The 16809-nt window shown below is 38.5% G+C and overlaps 1 protein-coding gene across 4 annotated transcripts in view; it reads left to right on the forward strand.

The window, feature by feature from the left end:
* The window catches only part of LOC128025396 (RNA binding protein fox-1 homolog 3-like), a 388629-nt gene that overhangs the window by 237278 nt on the left and 134542 nt on the right, over nt 1-16809 (forward strand). For all 4 annotated transcript variants that reach the window (XM_052611731.1, XM_052611727.1, XM_052611728.1 and 1 more), the window contains one exon: nt 6253-6374. In XM_052611731.1, the coding sequence (XP_052467691.1) occupies nt 6253-6374 (122 nt within the window). The remainder of the gene's footprint in view (nt 1-6252; nt 6375-16809) is intronic.

The following is a 16809-nucleotide window of genomic DNA, read 5'->3' on the forward strand; positions in this document are numbered from 1 at the left end:
GTACAAGTTAGGCCAATTAGGGTTCTAATTTTTTATTAATACTCCGCAATGTTAAATAAACATGCAAACAGCTTCTGAGTTGTATGCCAATTAAATGCTGTTTTATTTGACTGCCACTTTAATCAGGCGGCTGCACAGGGGGAGGATATTTAGTTTAATTAAATTGTATTACTCTGCATTTCTTGTCATGGCTCTTTTATGATTTCAAAGTAATCAATGAGGACAACAACCATTGATTTACTCATATTTTAATAAATTATTCCAGACCATACCATTGCGAAACTCGACACGTGGGAGAATCGTAAAGCAAAAGGGTGGAAACAAAGAAACGAGCAGTGGGCACGAGTCATTTTTTATCATGCGGCAAAATAGCACCCCCCCCCCCCCCCCCCCCAACACTTCAAAAGCTCATTTTGCTCGATTCTATCACTTCCCCTGTTCCATCAATATTGCCTTCTGGTTGATTTTTAATTTCAGGTTGGAGACCTCAGCATATTTAGTGCTCGGCTGATGACATTGTATTTATTTAGTGTTCTCGTCAATAGTGCGCTCAAGTGCAAAAAAGTCTCTCCCCCGCCTTTGCTGGATTTAATACAGATGAGTCAAAATCTCAATGTACATACATCCAGACTACCAGCGTTATATTAGCTCTGTGCCGTGGAACAATCATTTGATTTTCCATGTTTTTTTTTTCTCAGTGCTCTTTTAAAGCAATGAATTCCTTTAAATAATGAACACATAAATAAATGTGTATATCAATGGTTCTCCACATCAGTTCTCCGCTGTCCAACATAATATTCTATATCATATTCTATATCATATGTATATATATAATTCCTTTATGATAATACAACACATTTTGGCCTATTTTTACAGTGTGTGTGTGTGTTTGTACAGGTGTTTCACCTGTATTTTGAACATTTCACCATAAAATTGCTGGATTTTTTTTTTTTTTTTTTACAGTGTAGTTAATATTAAATAGAAATCCTTTAATTATTGTGATAGTTATTATTATTATTATTATTATTATTATTAATCGGAAAGTGTGCCAGAATAGCTTAATTAATTAACCATAATTAATTTTGTGATTCAAGAAGTTTCAAGAACAGTATCTTCTTTAATAAAAACAATAGTCTTTTTTTGAAGAGCAAAAAAAAAAAAGATTTCAGTTAGATTTTCATTGTCAGATTTAATTTAATTAAGTAATATTTATCAATATATTAAAATTATTCATAATTTTTAAAATAACGGACCCACTTTATATTAAGTGGCCTTAACTACTATGTACTTACATTTTAAATAATGATTTAGTACAATGTACTTACTGTGTACATACATGTTTTTACATTGTACTTATATTAAAAAAAAACTACATGTAATTACATCTGTATTTAATTTCTGTAATTACATTTATAATTAAACTGTTGACCCATACTTTACACCTTAACCCACCCTTAAACTTACCCATACCTCCAACCCTCTCCCTAACCTTACCCCTATCCCACCTCAATAGCAGCAAAAGTGTTTTACAATACAATATGAACACAATAAGTACATTGTACTTATTTTTTTATGTAAGTACATATTAGTTAAGGCCACCTAATATAAAGTGGGACCAAAATAAAAATTTTTTATATAATTTTAAGTAGTCGGACCAGCCCCTTTATTTTAGCAGACAAAACATTGAAAACATAATACAAAAAGTGACTATGGAAGTCAATATACAGTAAAGTTTATAGTTTAATTTCCATCACAAGATCCCACTGTAAATTATGAAAATATGTCTTTATTGGTGATAATGAGACAATGATTATGACCATGATATTTCACTATTGTGAACCTATGAACCACAAACTATAATGATTAGTCATGATTAGTCTGATTGACAAATTGCATCAATAAAATAAATAAAAAATACCTAATCCAATTACCAGAGATGAATCTCTGGGCCAGTGTTCCCATGATGATATTTACAGCATCCCGGCTACATGACACCTATTGAGTTGGTATTTGTTTGTACTCATGGTCTCTCTAGAATTCAGGAAGGCGGAGGTAGCAGCAGAAACAGTGGCAGCATACAGTTATTAATGCTTCACGTCCCTTGAAGCTATGTCTGCCGCCATAGCTTCATGCTGTATTAATCAGAGCGCCGGCACGGACTGCCCCTCCAACTGCACTTGATTAAGTAGGACTGGAGCAGTGTTTAAACAGACACAGCCACACTCTCCGCTCTGAAACAAGGCTTTTGAGCATCCCCTGAGATGCAGGAGGGGTAATGAATACATCGTTTGGAGAGGCATTGAGATGCCCTGGAGAGGGCTCTGGAAGAAGAGGACTTCTTTTTCTCCAGCCCTTGTGAATCAGGCTCTGGCCCAGAAACAGGCAGGGTGAGACTGCCATATGGACAGGCTGGTGTGGCTGGTGTGTTTGGGTTGGACAGTGGTCCTGATAGAGCTGCCCTGCTGAGAGGAAGGGTCATGTCCACTGGTCTAGTATCAGAGCGATGCCAGAACAGATCCGGGTCAGTGTGGCTAATGGAAGCACAGGCCCAGGACAGGATGCCCAGTACCAGAGCCAGAGGGCTTGTGGGAGGAAGCTTTCAGCCGGAGGAAGGCAGACATTATGTCATCCCTGTTGCTCACTTGGCAATAACAAGAGGGAGATTTTGAAATATTTTGCAGTGTTATAGGTAGTTATTTTTATACAGTTGCCCCTTAACGTATTTGGGCACTTGGACCACATTTAAAAATTTATGAATGTCAGTGCATTACACAGCAAAATGTCAAACTATGTCATCTGTTTTTGAGAAAGATACTGCAAGCACACTTCTCAAGCAAAACATTGTTTTGAATTCTAAAACAATACATATATAGATATTTGGACACATTCTGGTGGTTAAATGTTATTGGATCTTCAGTATTTGATAAATTTTCTGTTGTTTTGTTAATTTGTAGTTCTAATGTCCATTTTGATAAAATGAGCATTCCTCTTTCAGCTATTGCTGTCAATTATAAATGGAACATTTTCATTTGCTACATTAAAATATACATTTTTAAAATGAACAAAAGGGCCCCAAATTATGGTGTTACAATGCTGTTTAACCAAAGAAAACTGACAATTAAAATAAGCTTGCATTGAATTTCTTTTGCAAACCTTGGAAAAAATAGTATTTACTTTGAAACAAAAAAGTACAAATAAATGGCAAGTAACACATTGAATTAAACATGAAATTTTTAAGTATAGCAGAAAGATTAACAAATAATTATAGCTGTGCTGATATTTAGAAAAATACATGAAGATGCATTTGATGTGTGTACTCTTATACAGCAAGACACAGAATCAGCGATTTGAACAAAACAGTTGAATTAATGATTCATTGATGCACTCAATCAGTTTTCCCCGCCTACTGGTGACTGAAGTATTCATTTCACTTTCAATTTAAATTCCATACACATATCAAATATCAATTCTCTTGCCTCTGAATTGTACAGTATATTTAACAGTGGGGTGAGTTGCATCACCAGTGAAAAGTGGTGCAGGAATCGCTGTCTAGAATAAACACTGGATCTTATTGGATCTCATCTTTGGATTTTAACCGTCAAATTTGAGATTTTTCAAATAAGGATTAAAATGAATTAAAATATTAGACAATATTTTGCCCAAATGTTCGTGGAATATGAGAACGCACCTATGTTTACTGTGCCATGAAACTGTGTGAACTTGAAAAGTCGGTTCTGAGAAAAAGAGGTCTATCATTTGTTCATTTTTTTTTTTTTTTTATTGTTGTTGTTTTTTTTTCATGCAATACATACAAGAGCATTTGTTTTCCAGTTAAAGCCATTGCAAAGTGATTTATTTCCACATTTATAGAGCTTTCTGTTTATGTTTCTTTTCTTATTATCCTGTTATCACGGTCCTAGAATCCTCCACTCTCACATTGCACTTGAGATTCAAAGCCAGGTGCTTCCCCACAGATCAAGCAGGGACCTTTTTACGGCACTTATTGTCATCCTTGCAGAGAAATGCGAGATAATACAGTCTCAATTTCAACCTAAACTCCTCCATTCATTTGAATGAGTGCACAGCGACGCACCGACGAACCCTGGACGGAGATATTCAGATGGCAGATATAGATGTGATGACACTCTTTTCTGCCTTAAATCAAACTCTTATTGCCTCCTTATCAAACCAAAAAGACTCCCTCTCACACACTGTTTATGACAACTTTGACATTTCGCTCAGTTTTTAAAGCTCTTGTCAAATTTGCCAAACTGCAGGGCAGAGTGAGATACAGAGAGTTAAGAAAGGTTGTCAGAGAGAGAGAGAGAGAGAGAGAGAGAGAGAGAAGAGGGCTTTAAAGACAAAGCGCATGAGGGAAAACCAGGGAAAAGGAAGAAAAAAAGACAGTGAAGAGATAGTGAAGCAGCCTGTGGGGTTGTTGTAATGTATCTGCAGTGTAGCATGTCAGTGCAGCTTTACTTTACCGCATCCTCATCTCACCGTCAATAATTAATCACAGGTGAGGCATAGAGAGAAACATGCCCATGAACACCAAAGGAGCTTCAACCGGTGCCAGCAGACAGCAGGGAAGCCTCAAATGCTATGACAGCCATCCCTCCCCGCCTCGAGTCTCACCTTACGACATGTTCCTGTGATGCAACGCGCCACTGTCTGAATTACATCACCTGCGAAAAGAGCAGGAGCGCCATTCGGCCTCCAAATCTATGGCGAAGCGGCTGTTTTATTGCTAATTAGGCCATATCTTTTTATTCCTAGACACCAAAAAAATCCGCCACATGTATCATGGATATAAATGCGTTATAGTTGTGATCGATTGGCTGGAGCACGGCCCTGTAGCATGAATATTCATGGGGTGATGTATAGAGAGGGAGGGAGCAACATCGGAGGCTCGTGGTGTGTGATCCGTGGACTTTACAGTCACCGCCGGGTAGCCTGCGGCTAGCAGCCACCATAAACAATAACGCAAGGCCCATTTATAACACTAAAACTCATGTGTCGCCACAGCCACAAAGAGCACAAGTGACATTTTAATGGGCCTTTTTACTTTTTGTTTTTCAATAATGAATGCATGGCTTGCTGTGGTGCACTCCACAATATGCGCTTCACTATTGTTTTGAGGCATAATGCATATTTTTGCTGTACTTGGCATTTATAGGGAATAATTTAATACGCATCGCAATCTTCGCATGCACTTCTCTGGGTCCGCATTCAGACTGGGGGAACGGGGATTTTTTTAAGCTGAACTGGTGGTACAGTATAAGGGGTGGGTGTGTGTGTTTGTGTGTGTGTGTGTGTGTGTGTGTGTGTAATGTCAGTCATGTTTTATTTTTGTCTTTGTGAGTACTGATCATTGTGAGTATGTGTGTTACCCAAAGGGGGTTAAATGCAGCTGTTAGTTTGCTTTGCTGTGTAAGCAGGAGTGACCCCACTGTTGATCACATTCCAAGTTCTCATTGTGCCTCTCACACACAGACTGATGACTTATGGATGTGACATATTGACATTGTCAAAAATATATTTGTCTTTCCCATTTGGAATCTTTGTTTTTTTTTTTTCTCCTTCCATCCTTATTTATTTATTTCCATTCACTTGATTTTTTTCCCCTTTGTTCCTTAAATCCTCCTCTCCTTCCTTCATACTTTTTTCCTCATCTTTCTTTCCTTCCATCCTTCATAGAATCTTTCATTTTTCTTTTATTTCTTAATTGCCTTGTTTTTCTTTCTCCCTTCCATGCTTCCTTCTTTATTTATCTTTCCTTCCTTTCATTGTTTTCCTTACCTTATCCTGTTGCTTTTTATTCCTTCCTTTCCATAGCCTTTAATTTTTCCTTCCTTTCTTTGTTATTCTGTCCTTCTTTCCAGCGTTGTTTTGTTTTTCCTTCCTTTAATAATCCCTTTGTTTTCCTTCCTCCCTCCTTTCCATTCTTCCTTTAGATTTTTAGTTTTTTCCATCCTTCCTTTCTTTTTTCCTTCCACTCTCCTGACTTTTTCTCCATATTTAATTTTCTTTCTTTCTTTCTTTCTTTCTTTCTTTCTTTCACTTTTATTCTTGCATCCTATTTCCATTCTTTTTATTTCTTTACATCATACCTTAATTTTTTATTTAGAGCTCTCCCATATTCATTTCTCTTTCATCATTATTATTATAATTATTATTATTAGTTTCTAGTAATTGTATATTGCTATTTAATCTGTTCCAAATATTCCTTAATTGTATTTTCTCCTCCTGCAGAAACGAAACCAGGAAACGGGCTGTGTAAAACCGGAAGCATTGCTCTCTTTGGAAACGTAGTGTATAGTGGGCTACTGAACGATCACTTCTGGCATTTCGGGGTGCCCCTTGTCACAAGACTGGTAAGTGGATGCCTTCTTTGTGTTTTCCAGATTGGTGGCATGGCTGGTGCTGCCTCTCTGCTCCCTGTGCCACCTCAGGATATCTGCTGGCAGGTGGAATTTGACATCACTTGTGTTTTGGCTGGGCAGGACTTGAGCTGGTGGTATCCATTTTTTATACACACCATTGTGGCTAGGTTTATTTTAGCTTCTGCTCTGACAGCAATGCCCAAACACAGAGAACAGCAGTAGAAAGGGAATGGGGATGATCTTGCAGCCGCATGTCATGTTCTCCTTGCTGATTTCCCTGTCTGCCTTCTTCCTCAGTGATGGAAGATCTAAATGCGTAGATAATGCATTGGCATATGATGTGTCTGTTTAAGAACTGAATATTAGTTGGCTACTCAAGTTTTAATTAAACTGTAATCTTAGCGCATGTCAGTGCCTCTATCTATTTGGAATTGATCAATATTGATACTCCATCTTCTTCCGAAATATGTCAAACAATATTAGCATACAGGAAGGGAAGGACAGGGAGGAGGCAGAGCTGGAGCAATTCACTGCCTTGTACTCGATTAAAATAAAAAAGGATTTGAAGGATCAGAAGAATAAATCTCTGAGGGAACTTGTTTTTCGTTGCTTTGCCAATTGAGCGTGTAGACGTGTTTCAAACAAAAACTCTATCCTCAGAATTGGGATGTAGTTCAACTGTTGTCTACTGGGAGAATGTAACATCATTTGATTCAGGTCAGAATGTGAACTTTTTTTTCCCATATATTAATATTACCATAATTGTTTATGGTTTTCTTAAATTTATGGCAAACAAACAAGCTTGCACACATTCCACACAGTTCTTTCCCACATATTAATATAAATACTGCTTGACTTTACAAGAAATATTAATTGACAATATGAGATTGTTAAATCTGCTAGTTTGAATCTCAGCTCTGTTGAATTTTAAGGTGTTTCGCACATCTGGAAACTTCAGTTCTTAAGGGGTCGGGTTTTGCTAGTTATCACAGCCCTTCTAGCCATTACTCGTATGATGGTGCACTGTTCTGTTCTGTGGGCAGAAACTTTGAGAGACATTTATAAGTAGCCATGTATAATTACTAAATGAACACTTTTGCCATCAAGATATAAATCCTAATCGTTTCATTAAATTTAATTCGAATACAAGTATTACAGTAAAGTCCCATTTGTCGGTAACACTTTAGTATAGGGACCAATTCTCTCTATTAACTAGTTGCTTATTAGCATGCTTATAATTAACATATTGGCTGTTTCTTAACACTTATAAAGCATTTATTTTAAATTACCATATTCTACATACCTAATCCTACCTAATACCTAGACTCAACAACTGCCTTACTACGCAAATTAGCAGTTTATTGAAGCAAAAGTCGTAGTTAATGGTTTTTTTAATAGCAAGAATTGGACCTTAAAATAAAGTGTGACCCATTTGTCTTTTATGCTTGTGAATATGACTATGTTAGAACTCCATTCTAAATTCTACTGGCTTCATGCAGCACAGATAGCAAAGATTGCTTTTTTTGTTGAATTTATTTAAGTAGTAAATCATTTATAGTCCAGTGCCTAATTTGGCTTTACAGTATTTACTTAATTTAGATTGAATGTTGGTTGCCATAGCTGGAAGGCTCAAAGCAATTACATTTTCCAACTTTTACTTTTCCCAAACTTTAATTTTACTCTCCATTTTTGGAGATAAGAAATTTAGCTAATGGCATTTGGAAATACAATGCTTCAAATAGCTAAAGCACATTTAGCGTTTAAGTGCATCAGCATCCTACCTCTCAAATCACTATAAATGAGTTCTGCCTCAGTTCCAAACCACATTCCTTTTTGACAAATTAAGTGAATTAGTCAATGCCTCTGTAATCAAGCACAAAAGTACCTTGCCTTTTATCTGCTTGTTTTTTGATCAGTCCATACATCCATGCATGTCACTTCCGCTACCGGTTTGGTCATTGGAATGTGCTTTTATTCAAAATGGACTTGCATGCTAATCCGTTCCTCAATCCCCCACCAACTCCACTGCAGATGCTAAACTGCACCTTAACTAGATTAAGTCACTTGAACGTGTTTGGAGAATCGAGCCTCCCCACCAGATGGAGAGAAATGGAGGGCGGTTGTTTTTGAATTAAGTCTCCCTCAATTTTCTTTGTGGGGTTAATGAATAAATGAACTGGCACGGTAATTGGAAGGGAGTGCTTTGAGAGAGAAGGAGAGGGGCATGCAGCTCCATTGAGTTTATAGAGGCAGAAATGATGATGTTGAGTAAAGCACTGATGAGGAAGGTATAGCTTAGTGGGGCGAAAATGCCTGATAATATATGTGTGTGTGTGTGTGTGTGTGTGTGTGTGTGTGTGCACAGAAGGGAGGACTCAACTTCATTATAAGGTGCTTTAAGTGCGACACGCTGTGATTGTGTCATCTTCTTTCCAAACAAAGGCCGTGGAGGGCAGGTACAGGGGACAAAGGAAACGCGAACGTCCAATCGCCATTGCACAGATGCACACATAGTGCTGAATCCTGTCAGACTGCGCTCAGAGCTTAATTTCAGCTTTTCAGCAGAACGTGTGTAATTGATAGCACTCTGGGGCTGTTTGGGCCTTGGCAGCACACAGAACGAACGCAAACCTCCAAAGACAGAGACTTTTAATATCTGGCAGGCACACGCAGCATGGAAGCTTGACTCTTTTGTGGCATGTAGATGTATTTCTGCTCACTTTTGGGTTGTAGTATGGGGGTTAAAAAAGGGGAATCACTCGTGTCTGCTCCCATTGAATATTACAAGGCTTGCACTATTTCTAAGACCTGCTGCGCTTGCGGCCGTTATGGTATCCCAGATGTGTTCACCTGCCGTTGGCAGCAGCCAGCTCCTAATTAAGACAGTCTGGCTTGGCCACTGGCTCAGCCTGGACCTGCTCAGACCAAACCTTGCCCATCTGCCCTGCTTAAAGAAGAAGAAAAAAAACCACCTTTACACTTCACGCCGCTTGACATCTATACACAGGTGGGGCGAAGAGAGCATTAGTAGCTGTAGGCAGGGTGAGATGTGCATGATTGTGTGCGAATAAATTGAGCAGTTGTGCTGAATGCATGTAATGGATCTGGATTTTTTTTCTTTATTCCTCTGTCTGTCTGTCCTTCTCTCTCCTTGCACCACATCAGAGCAAAGTGTGTAACCGTTAACAAGCTTGTGCCACAGTTTTAGACTCAGCATCACATCTCGGCGCAAGCCCATAAGCCTGGAGAAAGATCAGGCGAGACATGGAGATCAAACCCATGGATTGGACCAACAGACAAGTGTACTGCACAACACCGGCATTAAATATTGACTAAACGAATCGCGAGTCGGCAGAGTAAGAGAACCCGACAAGGAGCATAACCAATTCAGGGCTCTGACTTTTTCCCTCATTCTTCATTTGAGAGAAAAGGTTTCTTGTCTCTGTAATGGAAAAATGACATCCCCAGGGCCAGGCGTCCTCTGAGTGCTTAACCCAAACAAGCAGCACCCTCGGCATGCTGGGGAAAAACAGTGAAGATAGTGCCATTGAAGGAATGGAGAGAGAGAGAGAGAGAGAGAGAGAAGCACTGAGAGGCAACAGAGTAGCAATGGAGTGGACAGAAATATTACGAGAAGAACAACAACAGTAGGGGAGACTGAGGCTAGTTGTCACACGGCCAACTTTCAGTAAATATAGGGTTTTGAGTCAGAAGTCCAATTACCCAAATTTGCATATTTATGTGTGTTTTCTCATTTAGTTAGCAAATGTGTTGTGTCTATATAGAAAATAAACCTAAACTGATAATTACTGAGTGTGTAAAATGTAACAACTAGCCTGTCTCACTATATCCATACTATATATCACTTACTATATCACTATGCCCCCACCCCTCCCCCAAGATCATTTGCAGTTGCTAGTGACTTTAACTTTAAGACATTTACAGGATTGTATTGATGCTCAAACCTGCTCAAGCTCCTAAATTATTTTTGTCTTTCAGCCATTTTTTTCCACCCTCCTCATATTGTTAAAAAACAGAGAACCGTACAGATCAGTCATCTCTTTTTTGACTTATTTATGATACTGACTTGAAATAGACTTCATGGTTTGATAAGACAGTTTCTTTAATGCAATTTAAGATTCTTTTATTGGTTCACTGTGAAGACTCCGTAAGAAAAAGAAACTGATTGAGGTTCACATGTTTATAGATTACAGCCCTGCTCATAAGTCTGCATAGCCCTTGTGGAAAAAAGAAGCAAACGTAGAAATTGTAAAAATGAAAATGAAAATCTGTACTTATTAAACTATTTAATGAAAGATATTTACATAAATTCAACACAAGACTAATAACTGAAATTACATTAATTATCCTGTTTAAAAGTTTTTACACTTTTGTTCTTTTTCACACTTTTTGCTCAATATTGTATATTGTCAAAGGTATGCAATCTTTTTAACATGATTTGTGTGTGTGTGTGTGTGTGTGTGTGTGTGTGTGTGTGTGTGCGTGCGTGCGTGTGTGTAAATTAAATATTTAGTCTTGTGGAATATCCTTCATTATCATTGATGCAGCTTCTTTAGGGCAGAACTTTAAAAAAATAAAGCTTCTAATGTACATTTATATGCACAACGATAGTAGATAGATAGTGTATAGATAATGATCTACCCCTTATCTGATCAGAACTCTTGCATTGATTTACTGCACCAATAAAAATTCCAAAGCACAATGAAAAACATGAAATGTCTCACACAGCATCCCACCTGACATGCTTTATTCGAATCAAAATAAACCTAAACAAAATAAAGCCAAATTAGTATTCAAATTAAATTATGAACGAGCTACAGCACAGAGTTTCATATTTAGGATAGCTGTAGCTGCCTGTTGGCAGTGTGGGTTTGAAAATGCTGAGACAGCTGAGATGTTAAACGGCAGCGTAACCCCCCCCCCCCATACACACACTCCATCAACATGGTGCATGGCTGCGTACAGATCACTTAGATAAACTAAAACCACACACACATACACACACACAAAAAAAAATGCTACCAAAAGAGCAGCCCCGTTCTCATAGCACGCAACCTGTCAAGCAATTCCCCCTGCTCTCCACCAGCGCACTCTGACTTCTGATTGGCTGAGAGCACAGCCGGAATCCTGCAAGCCCCTCTCCCACTGAAACCCCAGCCTCCACTCCCTCACTATCACTGAGAAAAAGATTGGTGAGAAAAAAAGAAAGAAAGGAAAGACAGACACAAGAAAGTGCAAAAGGCATTAAATTGCACGCCGACTCGCCCTACCTAGTTACTTACGCCTTTACCCCCCCATTTCCCCCCCTCCGGCGGGTCTTTGTTGCCTCATCGTCACATTGCAAGACTTTTCATGTACATCAGCTGAGAGTCGAGACTGAGAGAGGAGAAAGAATTGCTCCAACGGTCTTCTCAATCCCTTCCACTGGCCGGCTTCGCTCGGTAGCTGCTGCAGCAGCAGTATCCGCAGCCAGTAGAGCAGACGCTCCTCTCTTTCCCTCCCCTCCTCTCTGCGCTTGGATTCTGAGTTGCTTCGTGGATGTTTCAGTGCCTTAATGGCAATGGACTCCCCTCCCTGTGGAGGAACACAGCCTCACTGAAGGAATGCTGGGAACAGCTGCCAAACACCTCCTGGAGTGACTGCTCTAAAACTCTCCCATTCGCCAATAAGACCCTGAACAGAACGACACAGGGCAGAAGACGTGCAGCGTGAGTGATGTGAAAAAAGCCACTTATGTGGTTATAGGAATAAGAAAGCAGGAGTGGAAAGTAAAAGGAAACTGAAGAGCAGGGACAGCAGCGCCTTTGCCCATTCCTCTTTTTTCTTGTCAACCATTGGTTTTCTTTTTCTGCAACAGTTGTTGCTTCAACTTGATTTATTTTCTTTATGGACTGATCTGGGAAGAGCAAAGGACTTTCAAGCACCAAAAATCCAAGCCACACGGCCAGCTCTGCACCCACACGTCACCTGTTTTTCATCTGTGAGTGCCCACCTGCTCCTGGCCGAAATGATGATGTACTTTTGGGTGAGTAACACCTCTGCTGTCCACCAGGTTGGCCTTTATGCCGTTGTTTCTCAACCCTGGACCTGCTGGGATAAGACGGTGTGCTTGTAGCATGCGATAAGCCTCTCTCTTCTTTTATCGCATTCTCTCTTTTCCTACACTTCCTCTAAGTTTTTCCCTCCCACCTAAATACAAAGACATATTTTCTCTCACTCAGTTACTGCTTTGCATTATTTGCTTTCAGTCGGAGCAGTGTTTAAAGGCCTTTTTCCGCAGTGCTGGTCCTGGAGTAGATGAGTATTCAGCCGTAGCTGTTCAGAATGGATTGTTTTGATGCTCTTTTTGAGGACAGAGGATCATATGACCTGATTCTGCATAGCTCTGGTAATTTCTCAGCTCACTGCTGGGGAGTGTTCAAACTCACACAGCGAAAAGTGAATGTATGTTCACTGCTGCTTTATTAAGTCCCTATAGAGGAGTTTAAATGCTTTGGTAGTTAGGTGTTTTCCCCATTTATATGTTTTGATGTAGTTTGAAAGTACTTCACTGCACTTCTTTGTTACAGACGTCACTTAAACTTAACTTGGGTACATTTTATCCACATTTTTAGTGAGTAAAGTGTTTTAAGAGCTTAAATGTGCACTGGACAGAGAGCTTTGATCATTCTTATAGGCTTCATTGCGTTTAGTATCTTGTTCCATGTAAAATGTTCAACTTTTAAAGGAATAGTTCACCCAAAAAATTATCATTTACTCACTTTCATGTTGATCCAAACCTGAATGACTTTCATTATTATGAACAACATAAAAGACGTTTGGAAGAACTGGTTTTGTTCATATTGTGAAAGCCACATTTGACCCACTGACTTGTAATTGTAAGGACAAAGAAAGATATTTTTCAGAATGTGTTTGACAGATGAAAGTCTTACAAGCTTGACATGATGACTATGACATAAGTGTGAGTATCTGATGACTGAATTGAAATTTTTGGGTGTCCCTTTAAAAATATGACAGCACTTTCTGAGTCTTTTTTTGTCATTCTGTACTTAGGACCATTTTCGTGTTTATCTCTCTTTAGCCTTTCTAAATAAATGTGGTGGTCTGAAATCACTGATTAATTTCAAGGTGTCTCGGTTTTTACTTTGTTTTTATTTATTTAAAGATTTAAAAAAAAATGTTGATTTGTTTGTTTGTTTATTTATGTATCTATTTATTGTTTGGTTGTTAACGTCATGTACCATGAGATGCTGCATTACAGAATAATGTTACATGTTTTTTTTTGTATTTTTTTCTGACATCATTGATAATTTTGCCATGTCTTGTTGTTTTCAACATCTTACCATGAGATGCTGTGTCCAGTAAAAAATAATGTTAACTTATTTTAAGAAACCCAACACTCTGATTGTGAAGGACTCATTTTGAGTCTTTGAGGCCATTGCAATTATTTTATTTTTTTTTTTTTTTTTTTCTAATTAAACTTGCTAGTATGATGTCATTGATCATTTCAGCATCTTGCGTCCAGTAAAGACGACTTCAATATATTAAAAACACGGCACCCTCATTCTGAACGACATCTTACTTGCACCTCTAAAAAATAATGAGGAGGTGAGGGGAAGAAACAGCATTACGATGATACTGGCAGTGTCAGACTATGCTGAAAATGGGCTTTTAGCTTATGGAAACCCTTCTCCACCATAAACCTGTGTCCCGTCCTGCATCTCTTTCATTCGGCCGTAAGGCGCTCCCTCACTCCCCGTCAGGATCCAGATGAAAAGTGCACACTCGTAGATGTGGCAACCAGGATTTAATGATCGTCAGAAAGCAATCTCTCATCTTTTGAGCTGGCTGTGCTCTTTGATAGCGCCGACTGCCCATTAATCATTCCCCTTCATCACTTCAGTCTCATCCGGCCCAGCATAGGGAAGAGGGCCTCCGCGGCTGCTACAAGCCCTCTTGCAGACGTTACAGGCTGTCACAAGGGCCACAGGGGCCCGTTCTCTCAGAATCAAACTCGCAGATGTGCTTAATCTAATCTGAGCTCGCTTTCTCATGGCCCGGGTGAGAAGAGAGATAAAATTTACCCCTGTCAGACATCCTGTAACTGATTACCGCACACAGGCAGACTGACGCTTATTTCTGATGACAGATAGCTCTTCATGTGTGTGCTTTCAGAAGGATTATTCCAAATTCCGAGCTCAGACTCGATAGAAGGGTGTAAATGTGTGCGGACAAGTTTTTCTCACACCTTCAATAAGGACACGATCGTGAATTTACTGAACAATTACGGATTTAATGGTAATATTACAGTGGCATGGAAATGAAAATAAGCAGAGTAAGACTGGGGAGAAGTGCTGCTCTTTCTGTTCAATAATAAATAATTGAGAGCTCATAGCGAGGGACTTGTGTTTCAGTGAGCATGTGTAGAGATGGAAGAGCATATTCCTGGTTTGAAACTGCACACTGGCCTGTTTTTATGCCCCCCAAGTCAGGCCTAGCTCAAAACAACCACTGCAATTTACTTTTAATGATCTGTGCTATTGCTATAGGATTGTGTGTTTCACATCACAAGCTTGTTTGTTTTCTGTAGGGTGGTCATGATGCCACAATATCTTTCTAAAAAAATAAATAATTATAACTTATTTAAAAAAGTAATAAAATATAATTTAATAATATTAATGGAATATAATTAACAACTCATGTTGGCTGTTATTAAACCGAACATTATTTTTATTATATTTTAATAGTGAATTGGTTTCAAACTACTGGTATTTTTGCATCTATCGGGTGGGTGTACATGCTGTGATTTATGTCCCATCACATAAACCATATTTTCTAGCCAAAAGTAATTGGTTTTCACTTTTTGAATGCCCACAGTCTTTCTCTGATTCCATATTTTTAAATTCTAATCAAAGTAAAATAATAAAAAAATTAGAAATAGTAAAAAAAAAAAAGATAGCTGATGCCTGTTTATGTAAATATAGAATGTATAAACCATGTAAAAACCCTGCTTGACTTCAGAGCGTTGCGTAATTAAGCGATGGCTTTCGGAAGCTGTGTCACTCAGTCATGTAATTCGTAGTGGAGAGCGGCTGCTGACGGTGTCATGTTGCTAAATGAAATGCTTGCGTTAATTTGTCAGCACTTTAATTGATCTGTGTTCTCTAGTTGCATACTGTGGGTCCTGTAACATTTATTGTGTGTTCATTTCATCCAGCTGCTGTCTGACAGCCAAAAAAAGTCTTATTCAATCTAGCGTAGAAGCCAGGACAGTAGCTCCAACAGAGTGACCCACAGTAGCACGAATTCTTTTCTTTTCTTTTTTTTAATCCTTTGTTCGTTTCTTTTCTCTTTTTTCTGTATAGAGCAGCTATTTTCAGCCGTGACATTTACAAATGCATGCCGAGCAAGTCTTGGTTTCTGTAAAATCATTATTGTTGACCCCTTGGCTGTTTGTGTTTTTAAGTCGAGTGCAATATTGTCACCTCAGTTGCCAACAGCTCAGCATCCAATGCAATCCGCTCTCGCCTCATCCTTTCCTCACTCCATCACTTTCTTCATCTCACTTCTTGCTTTCATTGCGCTCTTTCTTTCACCCAGGGGCAAAAGCAAATTTGGGCCAGGGTGACACTGGTCCTCCCAATCAAAGCTGTATACTTTTATATATTTAGAAAATAAAAATACATTTGCACACAAACAGTCATTGGTCACATTGAGTACAATGATATTTATGTTTAATATCGTTTGAAAATGCCAAATAGGAAAAGTATGATAGTATGGTTAACTGAAACGTGCTGCATGTTTTTGTGGCAGCAACTACAAAAAAAAGGACAGTTGTTTTTCAGTAGTGTATTCTGCATTTAACTTGTTTATAATTTGCCTTGTTAAAAATAGTCCTGAAAGTTTTTTTTTTAAAGGATTAAACCCTTTAAATGTGACAAAGAATCCTTCAAATGTTATTTTTAGGGCCGGGACTCGATTAAAATTAGAGGCCTTGGTAATTAATTAATCGAAATTAATCGCATTTTAATCGCATATAAATATTTGACCTGAGAACAGTGAGAAGTAATTTATTTTCACATGGATTTATAGTATACCATTGAATAATGACTGAATACATAAGCTTAAGCAACAAAATATTGTTTATTTTTGTTCAACCAAGTCTAGCAGACCAGTGCAATTTTTGCCATGAAGTGTAGCAATAGCATATTTTGAAACAATTTAGAAATAGTGCATTTCAGAAATTCAGGAAGCTTATAGGTCTTGAAACCTTTTGTAAAGTGTTTTTTTAAGTAAAACACAATACTGTCAATTACATTCAGAACATTGGAAACACTGACTATTAGAAAACATCTCTCTGTTGCTTCAGAGGCCATAACATACTAAGTCCAACTCTCAACAACCT

Source organism: Carassius gibelio, chromosome A12 (assembly GCF_023724105.1).
Source record: "Carassius gibelio isolate Cgi1373 ecotype wild population from Czech Republic chromosome A12, carGib1.2-hapl.c, whole genome shotgun sequence".
NCBI classification, from domain to species: Eukaryota; Metazoa; Chordata; class Actinopteri; order Cypriniformes; family Cyprinidae; genus Carassius; species Carassius gibelio.